The following is a 25,666-nucleotide window of genomic DNA, read 5'->3' as shown; positions in this document are numbered from 1 at the left end:
TTATTCTAGCTTTTTTGCCTTTCCCATATAGATTGTAGAATAATCTGGTCTATGTCTACAAAATATCTTGCTGGGATTTGTCATCAATTGTGTTAAACCTGGAAATCAATTTGAGGACAACTGACATTTGCTGAGTGTCCTGATCCATGAACCTGGCATGTGTCTCCATTTATTTAGATCTTTGCATTCTTTCACCAGTGTTCTTAGTTTTTAATATGAGTCCTGTACATGTTTTGCTAGATAAGTATTGCGTTTTACTGTGTGACTGTAACTGGTACTGTATTAGTCCATTTTCTATTGCTTATAACAGAATACCTGAAACTGGGTAATTTGTAAAGAAATAAAACTTATTCCTTATAGTTTTGGAGGCTGGGAAGTCCATAGTCCAGGGTGCACATCTGGTGAGGGCTTTCCTCTGGGTGGGAACTCTACAGGGTCCCATTGTCAGAACACTGTATGTGATTTCAGTTCTTTTAAATTTATTGAGAGTTGTTTTGTGGCTCAGGATAAGGTCTATCTTGATAGTTGTGTGGGTACTTGAAAAGAATGTGTATTCTATTGTTGGGTAGAATGTTCCATAAATGTCTATTTGACGAAACTGGGTTCGTGCAGGGTGGTATGGCTGTATACTAAATGTCTATTAGAACATGGTTGGTTGATGGTAATGTTAGTTCTGTATCTTTGCTGATTTTCCATTTAATGGTTCTATCAATTGTTGAGAGAAAGGTGCTGAAGTCTCTAGTTATAATTGTGTATTTGTCAATTTCTTCTTTCAGTTCTGTCAGTTTTTGCTTCACATATTTTACAGTACTATTGTTAGAAATATACACATTTAACATTGTTATACAGTGACTTTTTGGTAAATTGACCCTTTTATCATAACATAATGTCTCTCTTTATCTCTGATAATTTTCTTTGCTCTGAAGGCTACTTTGTCTGATAGTAATATTGCCACTCCAGCTTTCTTCTGATTAATGTTTGCATGGTATATGTTTTTTTCCTTTTCCTTTTAGCTTACCTATATTGTTATATTTGAAATGAGTTTCTTGAAGACACCATATAGTTTGGTTATATGTTTGTAATCCATTCTGATAATCTCTGCCTTTTAATTGAAGCACTTAAACTATTTTCTTTTAATGTAATTATTGGTAAGTTTGAATTTAAGTCTACCATTTTATTTGTTTTCTGTTTGTTCACTATATTTTATTCCTGTTTTCCTTGTCTGACTTTTTTTTTGCATTAACACACATTTAAGTGGTCACACTTATATTGCAATTACAGTATACATACTTAATGTCCATGGTCCACTTAGAATCAATATTCTATCATTTCAGGAAGAATATATAAAATGTTACCACCTGCATTAATCATGTTTCTTATTACCTGTATCTTATGTTTTGACATCTTGGGAAGCCTTTCAGACCTGAGGAAAGACTGCCCTCTCAGAGCTAGCTAAGGCCTTAGGGTGGTGGACAACTTGCCTGGGGTATGCCTTTCCCGTGTAGACCACCTGTTCCAGTGCCATGTCCCTACTTATCTCTTTATCTAACTCTTGCACACCAAGCCAGTATTTCCCCTGCCCTAAATTAACCCATGGTCAGATACCAGACAATTAGTGACAATCCCTTTAAAGCATGCTGGAATTATTCAAACTAGCCAATCCTAAATTGTTTACCCTGCGCTGCCTTCACTTTCTCATGGAAACCCCAATAAAGGCTTTTACCTAGGCTTTCCCCTTGTCTATTCTTCTGCCTCCTGACCAAAATCTGATGCTTCCCCTGTGGCCCTGCATGGTGTGGCATGCCTCCTTCTCTCAGGAAACATAAATAATAACTCTACTTTCAACAGCATTGACCTCTCTGTGTCACCAGTCACCTCCATAAATTCAAATCCTGTGGGTACAAATTTTATGGGTTTTTTAAAAAAAATTTATTTTATTTATTGAATCAAAATCCATTATACATATTTTGGGTGTTGAACATTGAGATATGTTAATTAAATCAATATTACTAGCATATATATTGTTACAAATCGTAATTATTCTCTATGCCCCTTGTCCAATCTCTCCCCACCCCACTCTCCCTCCCCCTCCTCCCTATAATTACCCTAGATTTCTTCTCTCCTTCTGAAAGAATAATGGTTACTCTGTTCACTTGTTGCCTAGATGATCTGTCCAATGCTGAGAGATGTGATCAGGTCCCCCAATATTATCATAGAGCAGATGCTTCTTATGCCACTCTGAAATGGGTTTTGTGGAGACATCCTCTTCTTTTCTTTGTCTCTGCTGGTGACTCTCCTTGTGTGAATGCACTCCAGTGGTTGGCGGACCATCTGCGTGGTGGTTGTGGCATCTAGCCACTTTTGCAGCAGCCATGGTTACTGTGGTGGTTGTGGTAGGACACCCACGTGGAGGTGCTGTTTTTGGTATGCTCCTTGGCACTGGCAGTATGCCTGGTTGTGGGGTGTGTCTGGTCCCCTTCTCCATGCCTCTGGTCCCTGGGCAGGCCCCAAGGTGCCTGTGGGTACAAATTTTAGAACACCAGCATACAGGGTCCTTTACCCTTGGTCCCTTTTCCTCTCTTCCCACTTTACGTTACAGCTGTCCCAAATATTATATATACATACATTCGAAACCCCATCAGACAATGTTATAATTTTTGCTTTTGACGATTAAAGTCATTTTAAAGAACTCAGGAGGACAAAGTAACCTATTACTTTTACCCAGGTATTTACCATTTCTGTCTGTCAAGTCTTTTGGAATAGGCTGCTGACAATGATTTCCTTTTAGTTTTCTTCAACCGACATTGTTTTATTTCACTTTTATTCTTGATTGATAATTGCACTGGACAGAGAATTCTGGGTTAACATTTCTTTTCTTTCATCACTTAAAAATATCATGCCATCTTCCCTCTGGCCTCCACAGTGTCTGATGAGAATCTGTAGTTATTTTCATTGTTGTTCCCACACATGTAGTATGTTTTTCTCTGAATAATTTATTACTTTTTTAATTGTCTTCAGTTTTTAGCAGTGTGCTTATGATGTGTCTGGGTATGGACTTCTTTCAGTTTATTCTGTTTGTGTTCACTGAGCCTCTTGAATCATTACGTTTACATTTTCTGCCAAATTTGGGACATCTTCAGCAATTACTTCTTCAAATATTTTTTCTGCACCCCACTCTTTCTCCTCTTCTCATCCCCTCCTCTACCCCATGGTTCAGAATAGATAGTTTTTATTTTCTATCTTCTAGTTCACCAATTCTTTCCTCTGTCATCTCCATCGTAAAATCATGCCCATTCAGTGAGTTTTTATTTAGATTATTGTATTGTTTTGGTTCAAACCTTGCCATCTTATATCTTCTATTTCTTTGCTGCAAATTAATATTTCTGTTGGTTTCAAGAGTATTTGTGATTGCCTGTTGGGGCATTTTTATAACAGATGTTTTAGTCTTTGTCAAAAATTACAACACGTGTCATCTAGGCACTGGTGTCTGCTGACCTTTCCCACCACAGTGAGATTTTCTAGGTTCTTCATATGCCAAATAACTTTGTATTGTATCTATTCTGAATATTATGTTATGAGACTCTGGGTGTTGTTTAAATCTTACTAACATTGATACTTCTGTGTTAGCAGATAATTAACCTAGTTAGATTCAGGCTGCAAGCTGCAACCTGTCTTCTGTGAGCTGTAGTCCCAATCTCAGTTCAGTTTTCAAAGCCTTTGCAATGCTATTAGCATCTGTCCCACATATGTGCCATGTGGCCAGTCTTGGACTTAGATGGTGGTCTGTTAGTTCAGTTCTCAAAAGCCTTTCTTAGGTTGATTAGAAACAGAACCATGCACTTGTAGCTTGGAGATGAGCCTAGGAAATCATAAACAACTTTATGGCTCATTTTCCTGAGCTCCTCTCTCTCTCTACAATCTTCCTGGTACTTTCTGACTTCCTGGGGTTCTTCTTTCTGTCCTCCAGCTAGAAAGCTGGGGCTGTGATTACCCCACTCTGCCCTGTACTTTTGCAACTGTGCCTGGGTCCAGCCAAAAGACAAGAGAGAAAGAAAAATCAATGGAGGCTGGCCCCACACTCAACCAATCAGAGAGAAAGGTTCTCCTCCCTCAAAATTTTGGCTCCCACAAGTCCTCATTGCCTCCATCACAGGATTGTATGGGGCCTAGGGTAGAGGACAGTGAAGAAAAGAAAAAAAACGGGGGGGGGGGAGATTTTTGTACTCTAAGTATTAGATATTCCCTTTTCTGTACCTTGAACCAAAATCAAAGGGTTTCTCCTGGTGCTCTTTTTGTGCCCTGGTGCCCATTTCCACTTCCAGGTTGAAACGTGTTGCATTCAGATTGGAGGATAATAGAGGCAAAAAAAAAATGGTTTGGTGATAGTTTAAATTCTGGTCTTCTCTCCCAATCTGCCAGCTACTACTTACTTTTCAGAGTCCTCAAATAGTTGCTGCAGTCATTCTGTCCAGGTTTTATAGCTGTACTCAGTAGGATAAAAAGGGTGGAGTGTGATTAGTCTATCTTACCCAGAAGTGGAACCTCCTTGCAAGTGACACTGCCTAAGTATATGGTTCAAATCACATGGGTCAAATATTGTTGAGACTACTGTGCAGACACATGGATAAAGAAAAGTTGGTCACATCTCCTCAGTGGGCCATCAACAACAATTAGACAAGCTGGAGAAGAGAGATTTCTTCTCCACATAAAAGACCTTCAAAACAAATATGTCCTCGAAAAGGGCTAATTCACTAATTGACCCACGGTAAAACCAACATATCAGCAGATTCTACACAGAAAGCTGAAAAGCTTCCAATCAGCTTTTCAGATTTATTATGAAACATAAACAACACTCATGTTGGAAGAAAGGCTTGAATATGATAAACAAAAACAAGTAAGTAGAAGACAAAATTTTAAAAATTGGAGGAAAGTAGATAATACAGGGTACAAAATTTTGACAAAATTTTCATTAGTACTTTCAAACTGACTTAGGTGATACTGAATTCATAAAACAGGAATCAGGATGCTAAAAGAAGGGAAGTAAAGAAAGAATTATGGGAGAGGAAGAAAAGAAATCAGAATATGAGTGTTGGTAAATTAAGAACACTGATTGCCAAAATAAAAGTCAATAGAGACAAATGGAAGTAGTCTTTCCAAAAGTTCCATAAAAACAAAGAAATGAGAAAAATGAGAGGACAGAAGGCTTAAGGGTACATCTAGGATATCCCAAATCCAAATAACTGGCATTCCAAAAAGAGAACACTAATTAGTAAAGAAATATAGTCAAGCTTTGCCTAATGACAGGGATTTGTTTCGAGAAATGTATTAGGAGATTTCATTTTTGTGCAAACATCACAGTATACTCATACAAGCCGAGACAGTATACTCTACTACACACCTGGGCTATATGGTATAGCCTATTGCTCTGACCACTGTCATATATGCAGTCCGTCACTGACTGAAACATCGTTATGTGGCACATGACACAAAATCATTTTCTGGAACTAAAATAAACAATAATCCATGCATAATTAGTGAAAAAATTACATTATAACTTTCTTGGAATTAAAGGACACAGACCTCATCTTGAAAGGGTCTACAGTCTACTGAAGCAAGATTACTTTGAAAAGGCCCACAGAAAAATCCTGGGGGCACAGTGGGAACAGGACACAACAACAAAAGAATGACAATCAGAATGTCACAATTTGTTAACGTCAATTCTGGATGACCAGGAAAAAAGGGCAGTAATGCACTAAAAATTCTAAGAAAAGATGATTTTCGATCTATAATTCTATAGTCATTCATGTTACATATCAAATATAAAGCACAATAAAGACATTTCTAGACATACTAAAGGCTCAGAAAATTACTTTCATGGATCCTTTTCTTGAGAAACTATCTGACAATGAAGTTCACCAAAAATATGGGAGATGAAGTAAATAGTAGAATAGTCCCCCAGCCATCTGTGGTTTCACTTTCCATTGTTTCAGTTATCTGTGGTCAACCCTGATCTGAAAACACTGAATGGAAAATTCTAGAAATAAACAATAAGTTTTAAACTACATGCCATTCTGAGCAATATGATGAAATCTCATGCTGTCCCATTCTGTCCCTTCTTCATCACAAGAAGGATAAGTTTAGTACAATGAGATATTTTGAAAGAGAAAATAACATAATTTTTATTACAGTATATTGTAATAATTGTTCTATTTTATTATTGTTGTTAATCTCTTACTGTACCTAATTTATAAATTAAACTTTATCATATGTATGTACGTACAGGAAAAAGCATAGTATACAGGGTTTGGTACTACCTGTGGTTTCAGGCATCCAATGGAGTTCCCTAAAATTGACAAGAAATAACAGTATATTGTTTATGATTATTTAGGTAACAATCAGAACAAACAGCTAAAAAGAGTAAAAAGTAGCTGCCTATAGGAAGTTGGGAAGCATTAGAAGGCAAGGTACTGCTGTTCACAATAAACCTTTTAGAACTACTTGATTTTCTGTTTTAACCATGTGCATATATTATTTTGGTACACTCCCACCTTCTAATTTTAATAAAAAATTAAAAAGTAAATGCATAACATGCTGTAATGCTGTATTACTAATAGTTTGGATCTTAATTTTCAGTTCTGCTTGATCTTTGCCTGACATTTGAAATAAGAAATGTGTGCAGTTATGAAATATCATGAGTGATTCATCCTTGAAATAAATATTTTCTATTACTTATCTGTTAGTTTTCTGAACTAGTTTAATTGAAGAATATTATGCAAGAAGAGATGTTCAAAAAATATTACATCGGCTGGTTTGCTCAATTGGTTAAAGCATGGTGCTGATAACATCAAGGTCCAGGTTTCAATACCTGTATTGGCCAGCGGCCAAAAAACAAAACACAACAATGGGGCCGGCCCATGGCTCACTCAGGAGAGTGTGGTGCTGATAACACCAAGGCCAAGGCCACGGGTTCGGATCTCACATAGGGATGTCCGGTTAGCTCACTGGGTGAGAGTGGTGCTAACACTACCAAGTCAAGGGTTAAGATCCCCTTACCGGTCATCTTTTGAAAACAAAACAAAAAAACCGCAACAAAACAGAATAAACAAAACAAGCTACTACATCTATAACTAATTAATTGTAACTTTGGATGTTCTCAATACCTTGCAACCAAAAGAAAATGTAAAATTAAATTGGATGCTAAGACAGATAACTGCAAATGCTAGTGAATTTTAATTTTTTAATGATAATCACAAAAGTTCCAATATTTTTATCAACTTAAGTCAACTTTTCACATTTGAACTGATATAAAATTCATACTATAAAATTCCCAAACTGATATATTATTTACAAACAAATCCATTTACTTTCCATAGCATATATAATCTTTCCACAGAAAGTGATATTCTGGGGGATATATTCAGATTCTGCTTAGATTACTATCTTTTAGACCAAAAAAAAAAAAGTCAAGATCCTCTGAGAACAGTATGGAGGGCCTGAGGAGAGCTCCTGTGTCTCCTTAGTGTGGAAGCACTGGGAAGACTTGCAGAAAAATGCCAAATACAAGCAGAGTTTTCTGACATTATATTATCTCCCAAATAACGAAAACTACTGTCACAAGATTAATTGCATAGTTTTGAGAGTCGTGCAAAAATCTTGTTACTGCTTCACATGCACAAAACCCAATTTCTTTATGGCCCTAAAGAAAATATCATTGAGATCCACTCAATTTTTTCATTAATGATTTACCCTTGTGACTTACTGAGTCAGTATAAACCTTTTAGAACTAAAAAGTTCTAAAACCTTTACAGTAAAGTATACAGCATTAATATCTTCTAGTAGATGTTTGGCCATCAGTTGTATTGATAAGAGAGATTCTGTAGATACAAATATCCATCATTTGCATTAGGCTGTATTTGGTATGTGAACATTTTTAATGTTAGTTAAAAACTCTCTCCCACACACCTACAGCCATCTGATCTTTGACAAAGGTGCCAAGCCTATACACTGGGGAAGAGACTGCCTCTTTAGCAAATGGTGCTGGGAGAACTGGATATCAATATGCAGGAGAATGAAACTAGACCCATACCTTTCACCATACACTAAAGTCAACTCAAAATGGATTAAAGAATTAAATATACACCCTGAAACAATAAAACTTCTTAAATAGGAGAAACACTTCAGGAAATAGGACTGGACACAGACTTCATGAATACGACCCCAAAAGCACGGGCAACCAAAGGAAAAATAAACAAATGGGATTATATCAAACTAAAGAGCTTCTGCACAGCAAAAGAAACAATTAACAGAGTTAAAAGACAACCAACAGAGTGGAAGAAAATATTTGCAAAATATACATCCGACAAAGGATTAATATCAAGAATATATAAGGAACTCAAACAACTTTACAAGAAAAAAACAAGCAACCCAATTAAAAAATAGGCAAAAGAGCTAAGTAGGCATTTCTCTAAGGAAGATATACAAATGGCCAACAGACATATGAAAAAATGCTCAACATCACTCAGCATCTGGGAAATGCAAATCAAAACTACACTGAGATACCATCTCACCCCAGTTAGGATGGCTAAAATCCAAAAGGCTCTCTGAACGATAAATGCTGGCGAGGTTGCGGAGAAAAAGGAACTCTCATCCATTGTTGGTGGGACTGCAGAATGGTGCAGCCTCTATGGAAAATGGTATGGAGGTTCCTCAAACAACTGCAGATAGATCTACCATACGACCCAGCTATCCCACTGCTGGGAATATACCCAGAGGAATGGAAATCATCAAGTCGAAGGTATACCTGTTCCCCAATGTTCATCACAGCACTCTTTACAATAGCCAAGAATTGGAACCAGCCCAAATGTCCATCATCGGATGAGTGCATACAGAAAATGTGGTATATCTACACAATGGAATACTACTCAGCTATAAAAACGAATGAAATACTGCCATTTGCAACAACATGGATGGACCTTGAGAGAATTATATTAAGTGAAACAAGTCAGGCACAGAAAGAGAAATACCACATGTTCTCACTTATTGGTGGGAGCTAAAAATAAATAAATAAATTCACACACACACACACACACACACACACACAAAATAAAAACCGGGGGTGGGGGGGGTGGGAAGAAGACATAACAACTACAGTTCCTTGAAGTTGATACGACAAGCAAACAGAAAGGACATTGTTGGGTGGGAGGGAAGAGAGGGAGGAGGGAGGGAGGTTTTGGTAATGGGCTACAATAATCAACCACATTGTATATCGACAAAATAAAATAAAAAAAAAAAAATAAAATAAAAACTCTCTCCCATCCTGCGATGTTCTTGTTTTACCTCACTCAGGATTTTAAGGGGGGGGGGTGACACATATAAAATAACTTCCCTTTTGTATGGTAAAAGGAATTTCTACTATTCCACTTTCAACAAACTCAGCTCTCCTCAACTTTATCATAACATTTCACAAGTACAGAGGAAAGCTCTTGGTAACTTCTGCCGTTCAGAAGATAGCTAAAACCAGAAATGATCAAAACAGCTACTCAAGAGTCTGAAGGTTTGATCTGGGGAAAGGTTTCTCTGCATCACTGCTCATCATCTATCATCTCTTGTTATGGGCACACACTTAAGGGGCTTTGTCAGCTTCTCTCTCAAATTACAAATTCTTAGAAGCAGCTGACTGTAAGTGTAGAAGGATCAGTCAGCATAGGGTGATACCTAGAGAGCACATAAGAGTAAATGACAACTAATAGCTCAGGGAAAAAACAGATATAAGGCAGACACGATGGTTAAAAACCACGGTAGAAATGCAAATTAAAACCACAATAAGATACCACCTTATTCCTGGTTAGGATAACTATTATCAAAAAGTCAAAAGATAAGTGTTGGTGAGGATGTGGAGAAAAGGGAATCCTTGAACACTGGTAGGGAAAATGTAAATTAGTATAGGCATTATGGAAAACAGTATGGAGGTTCCTCAAAAAATTAAATATAGAACTACCATATGATCTGGCAATCCCACTACTGGTTACATACTCAAAGGAAATGAAGTCAGTATGTTGAAGAGATATCTGCACTCTTGTGTTTACTGAAACATTATTCATAAAAGCCAAGATATGGAATCAACCTAAGTGTCAAATAATGAATGAATGGATAAAGAAAATGTGTCATAAATACACAATGGAATACTATTCAGCCATAAAAAAGAAAGAAATTTTGTCATTTGCAACATTAATAAACCTAGAAGGACTTTATTCTAAGTAAATAAGCCAGGAACAGAAAGACAAATATCACATGAACTCACTCATATGTGAAATCTAAAAAAGTTGATCTCAGAGAAATAAGAGAGTAGAATGGTGGTTACTGAAGGCTAGTGCAGTTGGGGAGATGTTGGTCAAAGGATACAAAATCAGTTAGATAGAAGGATAAGGTCAAGAGATGTTTTACAACATGATGACTCCAGTTAATGACAATATATTGTATTCTTGAAAAATACTAATAGATTTGATGTACTTAACTCTTACAAAAATGGTAACTATGTGAGATAATGCAAATGTTAATTAGCTAAATTCAACCACTCCACTTCAAAACATTATGTTGCACACAACAAATACATATTTTATCTGTCAATTAAATTAAAGAAAATAAAGTTGCAAAAAAACCCCAAAACAACTTAGATCCTCAAATACTCTTTGAACCACTTTTACATTCCTGCTGGTTCCTTCATTTGTGAGTTACCTGACTGTCTAAAGGTCATGCTTGTAACTTTTTTAAAAAAAATTTCACTTAGGCAGTTTTATTGGACTAAATGAGATGTCCAAGTGGACTCACCTGCTGAAGCTATTAAACTGAGTGGCCCAAGAAGGGCAACTTATCAGTTCTTTAAGCCCAAATAGGTCTCATTTTGGCTCCCAGAGTGAATCCCAAGCAGCAAGAGAATTCTACTTCTGCTGCTTCCCTGCTGTTTTCTTCTGATCTTTTGCTTCTGTTCTATGGTTTTTGAGCACATGTACCTTTCCACACTGGCCAGGGGACCAGTGGAGATGGTTCACTAGGGCAGTCTCAACTGCACTCTTCGTATACATGAATCTGGTCCATGTATGGCTGCTAATTTATCTCTGCTAAGAATGTGACTTTATGGTCTGTGATGACCTGTCAGGTAGAAAATAGGGATCAATTTTGTCAGATGAGAGACTTCAAGAAAATCCAGTTTTAGTCTTCTCTGTTTTTGTTTGTGTAAGAACATTTCTCAGGACCAATGAAAGAACAGGCTTTTTGAAATCTGAATTACTTTTTTCCTGTGGCTAAGATTGTGAAACCAAAGCAGAGAAAGCTCTGTATGTTTCTGACTATAAATAAGAAAAGCCTTTATTTCTCACCGTATGAATGTGAAATATACTTCTACCTCCAGGGGTATCAATAAATTAGATTATAAGGTTTCTTAAAGAACCTCTGTTCTAAATTGGTTGATAGAGAATAACCAGCATTTATATAAACCTATACCCCTAGAATTAATAAAAAATAAAGACACGAAACACCTAATACTTTAAATTAATGTTAGCTTTTTAATGACAACAACAAAAAAACAAATCCAAAAATCAACTCACAGAAACGGATACTTAACTTCAAAACCATTTTTAAGACTCCTAAACCATATAATCAAAATAACTGTTAGACAAATACAAATCAGTCTGACATGATGTTTCTAATGCTAATATAAAAGTAAATGTAGTTTCCCTGATTTTCAGTGTAGAATACAATGCACACATGCCTTTTAGAAAATAAGATTTTTGGGCCGGCCCGTGGCTCACTCGGGAGAGTGTGGTGCTGATAACACCGAGGCCCCGGGTTCGGATCCCATATAGGGATGGCCGGTTCGCTCACTGGCTGAGCGTGGTGCTGACAGCACCAAGTCAAGGGTTAAGATCCCCTTACCCGTCATCTTTAAAAAAAAAAAAAAAAAAAAAAAAAAAGAAAATAAGATTTTTTTTCTCATAAAGAGATTAACCTAAACTTCCTAAACTTTATTGGCTTACTGATCAGATATTATTCGCTGTGTAAGCAAATCTTACTCATAGACTATGATCATGAAAAGTATAAATTTATATATTCAACTAAATTGACTTTTAATGCTGACGAACTTTTCAATATCAGAAGTTTTATGTTGCTCAGTAGTTGTCAGTGTAAGCCTAATTTCCAAGATCCTTAATTAACTTTAAGACCTTGGTTGGACTACTATTAAATGAAATTAATTAATGAGTAGTCTTCAAATACGTGGTTAGTTTCCAAGTGAGACAGACACCAAGCATGGTTTTAACACACACATACATATGCCTTCTTTTTAATATAACCACAGTGTCATTATTTACCCAACAAAATGAACAATAATTCCTTAATATCATCTAATACCCAGTCTGTTTAACGTCTTTTTCCAGTTGTTTTGTTCTAATTTATTCTGTTTTTTTTACCATAATTACAGTTTTCCCTTGTCTAGTATATGACATAAATAGAATTATAACAGTATATACTCTTCTGTGTAAAGCTTCTTCCATTCAGCATGATATTTTTGAGATTCATGCACATTGCTGTACGTATCAGTAATTTGTCTTTTTCTATTGTTGAGTAGATAGAACCTTATATGTCTTTTACACCTCAACTATCTTCTAGGTTTCCCAACGGCCCATGGGAAATCACAAAGATTTGTTCTTTTGCCTTATAACAAACGTGCTAAAACAAATTAATTTCTTCAGGGTGTGCGGTATTTCTTAAATAGCTTAACATTAATAGGCTCTGTCAGAACAAAAAGGAAGCTTAACCTTCTTCTGATACCTTTGTACAGGCAAAAACTTGTAAGTACTTTTTTTAGAGACTACACACTTTTTTTAAAAGATGGATTGGAAGGCCTTAGAGACTTGTCAATGCCCATAATACATTCTTACTTTTCAGATAAATATTGATCAAATCTTAGGAAACAGTTATGTATCGTACCCCAATAGATTTTTACTCTCCTCCATCCCGATATTGTTGGTTACTGTATAAAGTGATCCATAGTAATCCGGTCTCATCATCATTATCAGCTGGTTTCTGCTTTCCTAAACTGAGTCTACAACAAAGCACGACAGTCTCAGAGACTAGCGGAAAGAACTGTACTAGAAACATTTAATTACTGATAGTTCAAGAAACTGACTCATGGATACAAACTTTGTTTGGAATGTAAATCAACATCTCTTAGACAACTGTTAGACTGTACCAAAGGACTCAGTCGGGATTTCTAGGACTCTGTGAAGCAGACGACTTTGTGAAAGCAGTCTGCTGACCCAACATCAAGTGGAAGAGAACATAGTAAGACCAAATGAATTAAGAAATCCAACTGTAGTTATCTGGAATACTGTTGATTTTTTAAAATGTTCTAATTTTTGAGTATATGAGGAAGCCCTTTTTCTTTTTGTGTGTGTATATGTCAGGTGGGTGGGTAACCTTCAACTTAATAACTTATGCTTTTACAAATTAAAATAAAACATTTTAAAAACAATATCTTGTACTTTCTGATGCTTCAAAATTCAGTAATTACAAATACTTTACTGAGTCTCTTCACTTTTTCTGGCAATGTGGTTGTTTGCATAGAATCATTAAGAATTTGGCCTCCTTTTTACCAGGATGGAATTAGACAAATTGATTGGAACAACCCAGGCAGTAACTGGAATGACATGCTTAAGAATTTCTTTTAATCAGGTATGGCAAGGCCACCACTGAAGAACAGGACTGTAGTTCACGTGTGGAAACAATGCTCAAAAAACTGGCCTGATATCTATTCTATGGCGTACGGTGCCCCAGCATTACATGAAGTGTAAAGAAAGTCACTTCCTGGCAGCCAGGAAACCTTAGCAGATTTTGGGAACCTTGACGACAGGAATTCATCCAAATGTAGATACTACAAGTGAAATATGTAGAGATGATTTTCTTGATTTTATGGAGAATGGTTTCCGAGCTTTAGAATGGAAGAGTCAATAAGAACAAAAATAAACAAAAAACCACCTGGCTATTGAAAATGTAGATTCCTTATGAAATTTACAAAGAAAATAATTCTCTAAGACTTACTAGTTGCCATGACCTCCTGCCATGCCCAAACACAAGGAGGCTATTTTGTATGCATGTGTGTGTGATCGAGAATAATCTTTGGATATTATTTATGAAAATGAAAACGCAATGAACAAAAAAATTAAAACCTTGGTAAAAAATGACTGTCCAAATGGGTAGCCACTTGTTATGTGTGGCCACGGAGCACCTGAAATGCAGCTGAGGAAGTGAATATTTGACTTCATTAAATTTTAATTAATTTAAATATAAATAGCCACATGTGGCAGTAGATACCATATTGGACAGTGAAAATCCAGTCCTTGGACTATTTTTGTACATACCCTGAGTTAAGAATTGTACTTACATTTTTAAAAGGTTGTAAAAACAAAACAAAGAAGAATATGAGACAGAGACCCCATGCGGTACACAAAGTCTAAAATATTTATTTGATTCTTTACAGAGAAAGTTTGCTGCCATATGCTCTAGGAGAATGTACTTTTTTGTTTGACATACTATTTAAATTTAATAAGGCTTAGCATCTGTGAAATTACATGTTAACTTGTAAATTTTTGTACGGTTGAGATACAGATAATTTCTGTCTGGTATAGAAGATAGATAATAGTTTCATGACTCTGTATACCTGTCATATTGTGAAATACATATTTCTGTGCTTCCTCTCCTTGCATTAACTCCTAAAATCCTTGGAATATTCAAAATATTAAGTTTCTTTTTGTATGTTAATGAGTAGACAATGGTTGGCAGCCCCTGGGTCACTTTAGAATGGGGGCCGGTTAGCAGAAAAGACAAAGACAGGATTAGAGGGTTGGCTCTTTCAGCACCATCCCCTAATCTCAGGGAGAGGAGAAGGGCTGAAGGTTGATCACCAATGGCCAAGAATTTAAACAATCATGCCTTACATAATGAAGTTTCATTAAGAACCCCAAAGGACTGGATTTGAAGAGCTTCTGGATAACTCAAGAAGTGGAAGTTCCTGGACGGTTGCATGCCCAAAAAGGGAATGGAAGCTCCCATATACCTTGCCCTATGCATCTCCTCCATCTAGTGTTCATCCGTAGTATCCTTTGTAACATCCTTTATCATAAACCAGTAAATGTGTTTCCCTGAGTTCTGTAACTCTAGCAAATTAATCGAACCAATAGAGGGGGTCGTGGGAACCCTGATTTATACTCAGTCAGTGAGAAGCATAGGTAAAACAACATGGGACTTACAATTGGCATCGGAAGTGAAGGGCAGTCTTGTAGGACTGAGCCCACAACCTGTGGGATCTGATGCTATCTCCAGGTAGTATTGAAACTGAATCAAAGAATAATCAGCTGGTGTCTGTTGCTGCAAAACTGATTTATTGTTTGATGTATGGGGAAAACACCCTCACACACTTGGTGTCGGAAGCGTGTTATAAATAGGAAAAACTGAATTTGTTATTCCAATGTTCTCAGAATTGGGATTTGCTATAATGGCCCTGGCTCACAGAAACATGTAGTTTGGAAAGAAAAAGGGTGAAGGGGTGGAGGATGAGAAACTTTTGATTCCTGGGTGGCCACGTGGTTACCCACGGTATGGAACAGCAGTTGTACAGCAATCAGTTACTAAAGGTGAAAGTCACCAGTGGAATTTAGAAATGGATTTAACTCCCAGGGAGTGGGATCACTGGATGCATAGGAAAATGCAAACTAATAAGATAAAAGCAAAATATACAATCCTTTGTTACTTTTATCTCTAATAGCTAAAATGAAAGCAAGAGAGTGCTGGGTCAGACCTTGAAGATTTTAGTCAGTCTGAGCTTTGGCCACCAGCCTCAAAGCCTGCCTCCAAGGGAAAAATTATGCAGGGACAGCAGAAAGGACCTCTGAGACTTGTGGTTACCAAGAAGGCAGTCAATGTGGAAAAAGAGCAAAACCAAGAAACTACTGAAACTGGAAGGTACAGTATGAAGGAATTGTCTCATTTTACAGATCGGTATCATCAGCTTTCTGAGAAGCTTTCTCTAAATGGATTCTGAGAGTAACTAATATAGGTGCAGTATCTTTGGTTTTAAATACTGCAGAGTGGAAGAAGCATGTTTGGGTTGATACAGTCAAATGCCATACCACTGACCTACCTATATACCCCCTCACAGCACACTATGGAACAATCACAGATGGCCGTACTTATTCCAGACACACAGGAGGTTACTTCTGAGGGAATGGCCAACCTAGAGGACTGAGTAAAAGACACTGTAAAGTCTGTTTACCCTGAGAAGGTGACTGCTGACTCCATCAATACCAAGCGGAATGCGGGGAGGGAGGGAGGGGGTTTGGGGAGAGACAGGTAGGGTAAAGGGCATAAAGAAAAACCACGATTTGTAATAATGAATATGCTAATAATAATTTTTTAAAAAATTTAAAAAATAATACCAAGTGGAACACGCCAGATGAAGCAGCTAATATGACTTGTACACAAACCACATGGGACTGGCTTTATGATACCAGAATATTTCCCTGCTGAATATGCCTGTTACCCAGGACATGGTAAATGCTATGGATAAGGGTGCCCCTTAACATGGATCTCTCCCTCGCCCCCATTTAACCTTACTGTTCAGGAAGGTTTATCAAATTTGGTGTCTCAGCTTCCCCAGATGGGTCTTACAGTTGCTAATAAAAAATTAGGTTTTAACTAACAAGAGAATAATGAGAGGCAGAGGGGGGAATCAAAGGACTCATCTCAGAAGGTGGAAATTTTGGTTATTAAGAAATAAGGCAAATAAAGAAAATACTCATAAGAGCAAAACTAAGAGGGAAAAAAAATGAGACAGCCATGGGATTCGTCCCAGTAGGGTGGAAACCTTTAGAAGATTATTAAGAAACTGGATGAATAAAATGGAAACTGATAGGGTTAAAACAAAGATCTTAATACAACACTATGGAAAGTTGGGTGGACTAAAAGGAGACCCTGCTGGTCCCCTAACATTAAAAGGTCTCAAAGAAATTTGCTGTTATTTATCCCAGTTTGGAGAAATTGTATGACAGAAGACAAAGACTACAATGAGAAATAAGATCAGAAATTGCCTGGGGTGATAGGCAGATTAATCAAGACAAAGATTGAACAAAAGGGCATAGGTTCCTTTGCTTACCCCCCTACTGGGGATCCAAAGCCTTATGTACACAAGTGAGTAAAAACCTCATGGGTGGTAAAGAGAAATTCCTGAGACTCCTTGATATGAGAGCCCCAAACACTGTGGTACCAAGATCAATTGGTGAAGCCCTGACTCAGGCTACCACTAGATTGAGAACATAAAAATGTAAGGGTTGATAGGATTATTATAGTTGCAATGTTTAAACAAGATTTACATAAAGAAGTTGTGTCTCCTTTACCTAAATGTTTTATAGAAATGGATGTTATATACGGCCAGGAAACACTTAACCCACCTAGACAAGACATTCCTCTTGCATCCTCTGAGGCACAAAATGCCAGTAAGAACTGTTCTGTTTGTCAGTAGGAGAAAGACTACGGATGGCTACATGGCAGATTGCCAGGGAAACAGGCCCTGAACATAGCTATCTCCAGGTAGATAGTGTTGGAATTGAATTGGAGGACACCTAGCTGGTGTCCACTGCTGCAGAATTAATTGCTTGACATTAATTTGATGTCAGAAGCGTGTCATGAGAGTACAGTACAAGAAACTGAGTTTGTTATTCCTATATTCTCAGAAGGACATTAACCAGTCTTGTATCCAATCCTCTAATGCTCCTTGAACCAGTTTTCCCATCCAGCTGGTTCCTTTGTAAATGAGTTAAATAAAGGTTTTGTTATACACTCATGTTATATTTTTAGGAATTACAGTTTAATTAGAAAAATACATTGAAAACAAGAAGCATCCATTTTTAATGTTCCCATTTACAAAAACAAACAAAAAAAGGTGGGCAATGAGGGTGTATGTTAAGAAGTAGATAATATGATATGGCTGGCAGCTTTGCCTGTTGTCTACCAATATCCACTTTCTGTTTCTTTAATAACAGAACCCAGATTTTGTTCAGGGCAACAACCTGCCTACTTTTAAAACTGAACATTTCAGGGCTGGCCAATGGCTCACTTGGGAGAGTGTGGTGCTGATAACACCAAGTCAAGGGTTAAGATCCCCTTACCGGTCATTTTTTAAAAAAATAAATAAATAAAATAAAATAAAACTGAATATCTCCTACCTCCCTGTGCTACTACTGGTGGCAATATGACATAGTTCTGGCCAATGAAAAGTAAGCAGAACTCTGCTGGGGTTTTCTGGAAAGGTGTTTTCCTCTTCCATCTTTCTTTCCTGAAACAGAGACCTGATGGCTGGAGCTGCAAAAGTCGTTCTGTGACCATGAGGGAACGGCTCCTAACCACTACTCAGCCTTGGAATGTAGCTTATCTTTAGACTTCTAAAGTGAAAGAAAACTAAACTATTTTGTATCGGCTTACTGCAGGCAAGTCCATACCTAATAAGAGATATATCAATCTGCATTAACCTACCTATTATAACAAAGTAACAACTTCATAATCTTAATTTTAAAAATACCAGGGTCAGTAATGAAACACTGTTCGTTCAAGAATTGATATAGATCTCAAATGACTGCTAGGTAGTCTCAATAAAAAGATGCCGTAATCACAAATTTCAGATGTCTTTTACGCAGAAAATTCAGATGTTAATTCATACAGCTCTTATTCATCTACTAATTTAAATTACTAATTCTCTCAGCACTAAGACTAAACAAAACCTTCTTTAAGTTGAAAGAAAGCTCTCAAAAAAAAAAAACCCTGTTTCTTTAAGCAAAAGAATTTTCCTTATGTTGTTTCTGTATGAAATAACTGATTATTTAAAAAGTTTTTAAATTAAATTACTGCAAAGATTTTCCCCCTATGATTTTGTTACTGAAATTCAAGATTGATAACTAAATTACATCAATTTAGTAAAAAGCCAACACAAAACAAGATGTGGTCCTTGGTTTAATTCAAATCCTACAATACTGGCTGCCTAAAGAATAGGGAAGAGGAAACTACAGTCATGAGCAATCACTTCTGACACCAGCATTAGGTGTGAGTATCCATTATTTCAACATTTTATATAACCCCAAAATATTAACGATAAAAAAGACGGAACCATTATTTCTTAAGAAGAAGATTTTCATAACCACAGTGAGTAAAAAAATATCATTCTAGGAAGTGCAAAAAGGCCACCAACCTCCCTTCTGGTAGAATCAAAACAAAAACTCCATGTCACTGCCCAGTATTACATCTATGAATTATTTCCTCCATGAACAAACCCATTGCTCAAGAATTCATTCATGAAACCAGGTAGCAAGCTTTTCTAACAGAAAAGGAAACAATACTGGGTCAACTTTAACATTCTGAAGTCAGTGCAGTAACAGACCACTTGTACATGGATTACATTCTTTTGTATTCTTATCTTTTTTCCTCCCCCTACTCCACAAATACATAAGTAAAAATCTGATTGGGAACAGGTCAATTACCAGCTCTCAAGACCCTCTCTTCCCCCCTCTCATTTGCTCTTCCTCACAAATTAAAAATGGACTGGATGTTAGTCTACCTTAGCAGTTTCCTGGGTGTACTGTAACGTCAATGTTTTACGAGGAATTAATCTCCCAATTACTCTCCTTATGAGAAGTCCTGCAGGCTAGTGCTCTTGGTAGGTCACTGGTTATGCTTCATGGTGGTTAATCACTGCCCTGAGGTAGCCACGAGGTAATAAGGCCTGAAACAAAATATCAATTGATGGGCAGCTGTGGTTAGCAAATTCAGCACCCTGAGTTCACGGACACAACAAGTAGCCATGCCATTTACATCCAATTACTTCTCTTTTGTTAACCTCCTGGCTCACTGACTAACTTTAGCACCCAATTTTCTTTTTTTTTTTTTTTAAAAGATGACCGGTAAGGGGATCTTAACCCTTGACTTGGTGTTGTGAGCACCACGCTCAGCCAGTGAGCGAACTGGCCATCCGTATATGGGATCCGAACCCGGGGCCTTGGTGTTCTCAGCACCACACTCTCCCGAGTGAGCCACGGGCCGGCCCTTAGCACCCAATTTTCTGCTATGGACTTTGGAACCTTCAGCATTGGATTAACTCCAGATACTTCACACTTCCATCTGCTCTATCTTCTCACTTCTCTAAGATGAAAGGAACACTTCATTTTACCCACTCCACTAAGGCACCCTTTGACCCTCAGAATTCCTTCATTTCCAAGATTCAGACATCTGAAATTCCACTCTGACTATAACCTCCAGAATTCTCCACTGCTTACTGAACTTGTTCCTGCGTGCATAACTCCCTGAGTCTAGAAGGGAACAGAGTCTAAGGTCTTTTCCCTTCCTTTATTCTCAGTCATTATGCTACTTCTGCTTTCACCTGCCTCCTTATCCTGGCCCAAACAAGGCTGATCATTCAGAAATATTTCCTGGGCCCCACTTTGCCTTGCTCTTTAGACCCTGTTACCTCTGGTTCTTGTGTGCTGGCATCACTAACCCTCTGAGTAGAAGGAAAACATCTCCTACTTGAGAGTTTCTGGGTCAAGTGGCACTATAAGTTCATGCTGTCTAAACTCCCAGTCCTTTCGGTTCTTTCTTTTCCAGTGCACTTCCAGCAGTCCCACTGCACCTCACGTGTTCCACTGCTTGCAAGCTCTCATTCTCCTCCTCTGGGGGTGAACTAGCATCCTACTTTACTGAGACAGTACTGGAGGCCACTAAGGCCTTCAATCGCCCTCTTCTCCAAATGAAAAAAATAAATAAATGTGTATCTTACTAATCCCATCTCCTATTATTCCAAGAAGAGGTCCTAAAAAGGCAGCCTAAAAATTGAATTTGGTCCACTGACATGTTTTGTTTAGCATGCTTAGTTGTTTTCTTTCTTTCTTTCTTTTAGGATATGTACTTTAAAAAGATTATCAATACAAAACTTTTATTGATATAATTCACAGCATGCATTGTTTTTAAAACATAAATTAGTTGCCACTTTAAAAAAACAAAACACCACAGATTTCACATAACGAAATTCAGACTCCTGGCTTCTCTTGGATAACAAGAAGACCAGGTACCAGTGAGTCCACATAGTACCTTAGTTCACCACAGTCCCTCCCTACTGTCCAGCCACTTCACTACAGGCTACCTACCTGGTCCCAGGGAGTACTTCAACTATGTGGCTCTTTGACCAAAAAGAAGAGTTCTACCTCATCTCACTCCCCAGGGCAGAGATCTCTGCAACCTCATCCCTTCCCACTTTGCGTCTTTATCTCTTTCTCTGTGACTGAGGCAGCAGCTAGTCAGTACCTCCATTTCCTCTCCGAAATTCAATTCTCGAACTCTTTTGCTTCCTTGATGTCTTCCACCACTGACTTCGTCCCCTATGGGTAATGCCCTTTTCTGGTTTTTCAGACTGCCTCCTGGGCCTTTGCAGTAATGTCAAATTGCTACAAAAGTTGCTAAACACTCTCAATTTCTGTATTTATGTTATCACAAGTATCACAAGCCCAGAGGTGTAAACACTGAGTTATTCTCTAGAAATGTAAATCTGACTGCATCTCTCATGTTCTTATAACCTTCCCTGACTCTCCACTGCCTGCCTGCAGGGTAAAATCCATGTTCTTCAGCAGAGCCCAAGCACTTTGTGACCTGGCCCCTATCTACTTCTGGCTATTTCCTCCAAAGTCTCCCTTCACTTGAGGAAAATGAGATAAAACGGCACCTTTCATATCCCTGTGATTTTGCACATGCTCTTCTGGTTGCCAGGGACTCACCATCCTCTGGAAAACTCTTGCTCATCCTTTAGAACCCAGTTGGGTGGAGCAATCCTTCCTTTCCTGTATTACTGTAACACCCTGTACACACTTCAACTGTTGCATGTATCATACTGTACTGTTTCCATGTATGTCTCTCCTACTAGGCTGTGGGTTCTCTGAGGTCAAGGGGCAACATTTAGTGCCCTTCCTGCCACATGAGGAATCTTCCTTAAGTGTCAACTATCTGGTAGCCTCACCAACCAACAGGTCAAACAACATTATCAACCATCATCCCTGCCACCAGGTCTTAAAACCTACCCCTAAATCCCTACATCCACTCAGTCGCCAACTCCCTGTGAAAACCTTGCCACCCCATCCCACTCACGCCCAACACTAACTTGGAACAATGCTCCTTCCACTCCCTCCAAATTATCCTACACTGAGTTTCAGGCAAATTCTTCCCCTCTCGAAATTCTCATTGAGTCCCTATGGAAGAAGGGCCAATGGCCTTGGCCTGGCATTTGGGTCCCTCAGGCTTCTCACAGGGGGTCCTTGAAATGTTCTACCATGACACTCTATGGGTTTTCTGGCTTCTAGGCTTTTGCTCACAACCACCTCCATCTGAGATGCCAGGTGCCTGGGAATCTTCCTGGCTTTTCAAAACACAGCTAAAGAGGAGCTGCTTTCTCCAACAAATCTCCCCTTTAACGAAAGTAGCCACTCTTACCTCTCAGGGCATTATCACTGGTAGAGAACCAGCTGCTCCCATCTTGCCTCTCTCCAGTAAATGGAGGACTAACTAATTAAACCTCCACATTCTCCTCTACTCTAGCATTTGCAAAAAAGTAGTGAATTAACATTTTCAAAGCAAGAAATCACAGCAAACCACTCGATGGGATCCAGGGCAGTTGACCTCATCTAATTTTTATTAGAGACTCTATAGTTAAAAAACTCTTCTTTACTCTAAGTCTTTCCTTCTCCAACCTTCTCTTCCACTGCTTAATTTAAAATACTGTAGATATTAAACCAGGTTTGCTCCCCTGTTCTTAATCTTAAAAATCAAATTAACGGTTTTCTTTTCTTCCAAAAAAGGCAAAACAAACTCCAAAACAAATTAACAAGAACAAAAAAGGACTGAGTGTGGCATTCAACTCTTACCTGTGAGTTTCGAGGACAAAAAATTTTTTTTCTCACATGCGGGAAGGTTGTACTATGAGTAATACACATCGTAAAGATAAACAAGCAGGTGACATATGACCAAGATAATGTAAGACACACCTTTTCCAATTATCTTATGCTAAAAAGTGTGTGTCAGGAACAACCAAGAGAACTGGAGTTGGGAGGGTCTGGCAGGACGAGCAGGGCTTTTCTGTGGAGCAAAGGAAGGACCTGGAGTGAGTCTTGGGTAAAAGCAGAACCGGAATAACAAAAACAAAAAACAGAACCGGGAGCAGACAGAAAACACAGCAAGGGCAGTGGTGGAGGTTTAAGCTGAGAGGTGTTAAAACAGAAAACTGGGAAAATAAGGTGGGGTTGGATTAATAAGTGTTTGGTAAGTCAGAGGAGGAGTTTAGACTGGATAAGTGACAAGTGGCCCCAGGAGGTCCCAGGACAGGAGAATGACTTTTTGCGAGAGGATTACTCGAGTACAAGTTGAACCAGGAACGGTGGGCGGAGCAATGGAATAAAAGCAATGAAACAAGGGAGGGGATACACACCAAGAAAGTCTTAATTGCAGCAAAGGCAATGGAGAGGAATAAATGCATGTAAGAGACTCTCAGAAGAAATAACATGACTTACTCATGTCAAACTTTTTAGCCCTGGAGAATGAGCAGCTGGGAGAAAGGAAGGAGAGGAATGGGAAGAAGTTAGACCAGTTCGCTGAAATCGGACAACTGATTTAAAAAATTAAGCACAGGAAAGCAAACTTGATTCAAGATCTACAATGTTTTAAGTTAAGCTGTGGAGAAGAATCATACAGCTAAGTGTCCTATCTCTCTAAACATGTGAAAAGCAAGCATCCACGCTTTTTTTGTTGTTGTTGTTAAATCTAAGACCGTCAGTAGATACAACTACTCAGATTCTTCAAGGGCACTGTGAAATTTCTGAAGAAAGATGCAAAAAAAGGATTCACACCCCTCCCACTCCCCTGGAGAGAAAGCTCATCTTTTGGGAAGCAGGTATCAAGAACAAAGGCTCTGGAAACAAACTATCTAATCTGAATCCTGCTGCTCTGCATAAGAGATGGGAAAACCTGGAGAAACTTGAGTACCTGAGAGGAAGTACAGACTTTGTTACTCTTTTTTGGCTTGGGAAGGGAGGGAAGTAGACGGAGGCGTTGAGTACGTTATAAGTCTGAAATGCTGATTTAGACAGAAGTTGAGTCACCACTTTGAGTTTCAGTTTTCCCAGCTGTTAATTTAAAAAAGGGGGCGGGGATAATAAAATCTACCTCAGTGGATTTTTTTTAAGGCTGCATTATTTTTCCTGGAGTATTTAGCATAAAGTGTGATGTACTATAAGCATTCTATATTACCTATACATAATATCAATACAAGGAATAATGTTATTCTTAACACTGTTATTAAATATCCTATCTCTCCTTGAACATTCTCTGAGCATTTTACTATTACGGTTTTTTCCCGATTCTCAAAGGGGACTGAGATCCCAAAATGGTTCCGAACCCTTGCAGTGGAGGCCTGGGGGGCAGAATAAAGGCTGAGAATGGTGGACAAGGAGGCTGCGGGCCCAGCCACCAGGCCCTCCGCACCGTCCCGGGGGCTTGGGGAGCAGACAACAACAAGCAACATCCGCAGCGTGCTCACTCCGTGACTCCCAGACACCGTGTGCTCTGTGCTTTACACACATCCCCTACTTTCATCCTCGCGACAGGCCTCTGAGGTAGGTGCTTTCGTCAGCGCCACTTTACAGAGGGAGAAATTGAGGCTCCCGGGATTACACCGCTAGCCCAAGGTCACATGGCTCGTGAGCCGAGAACGCAGTTCCGCGGGCTCCGGAGGCCACATTCTTAACCACGTCCCCGAAAGGAAGACGGAGGAGAAGCTGGAGGTGCCCAGGGACCTCGACCGAGTGGAGGCCGCGGGCGCGGGGCCCGGCCGGGGCAGGCAGGACGCGCGGGGAAACGGGGGCGGCGGCCCGACTCACCTTGGCGCTGTGCACCGCCTCCTGCGCCCCGCGGAGCTGCAGCCAGATGCGCGCGGGTAGAGGTTCTTCGGCCCCGAGAGCGCCCAGCACGGCCAGGCTCACGCCGAACAGGCCCTCGATGCGGCCGCAGTTCCGCTCCAGCAGGGCCGCCTTCTCGGCGGGCGCCGTGAACTCGTCCAGCACCGCCTGGGCCGCCATGGCGGGCGCGGCCTCCCGCGGCGGCGCCGGGAGCCGGCGGCGGCGACGCCCCCTCAGTGTGCTGCCGCTGCACCCGAGCCCGTCAGGCGGCGTCGGCCCTCCCGGGCCGCCTCGTCCCCGCCGGCGCCCCGCCGCCCCGCCACCCGCCCGCAGGCCTGGCTACACCATCCCGCCGCGGCCGCCTCAGCTTGCCAACTGCGAGCGGCGAACCCCTCCACCCCTTCGTCGCCGCGGGCCGGGCCCCACCGCCGCGCATGCGCTCCGCACGCCGCCGTCATTGAGTCTCCTAGGGGTGTGGGGCGGGTAGGACGAGGCGACGAAAGTCGACGTCACGCGCAGTCGCCATGTTGGTTGAGGGCAAAGTGACGACCTGGGACGCTTTGGCAGCCTTCTTTGATGAGGGCACGTCGCCTGGGGAAGATCTGGTGGATGCAGATTTCTCGTTTTACAGACGAAGTTGA

General features: G+C 39.4%; 1 protein-coding gene across 1 annotated transcript in view; it reads right to left on the bottom strand.

Moving 5' to 3' along the window:
- N4BP1 (NEDD4 binding protein 1) overlaps positions 1 to 25,423 on the bottom strand; it is a 52,008-nt gene extending 26,585 nt beyond the window's left edge. Inside the window, exon 1 of the mRNA XM_063111403.1 lies at positions 25,008 to 25,423. Within this exon, the coding sequence (XP_062967473.1) occupies positions 25,008 to 25,205 (198 nt within the window). The 5' untranslated portion in view covers positions 25,206 to 25,423. The remainder of the gene's footprint in view (positions 1 to 25,007) is intronic.
- Between the last annotated feature and the right edge of the window lie 243 nt (positions 25,424 to 25,666).

The sequence above is a fragment of the Cynocephalus volans genome, chromosome 10 (genome assembly GCF_027409185.1).
Source record: "Cynocephalus volans isolate mCynVol1 chromosome 10, mCynVol1.pri, whole genome shotgun sequence".
NCBI classification, from domain to species: domain Eukaryota; kingdom Metazoa; phylum Chordata; class Mammalia; order Dermoptera; family Cynocephalidae; genus Cynocephalus; species Cynocephalus volans.
The sequence above is the reverse complement of the archived record's forward strand: the minus strand, read 5'-3'. Positions and strand labels throughout refer to the sequence as shown.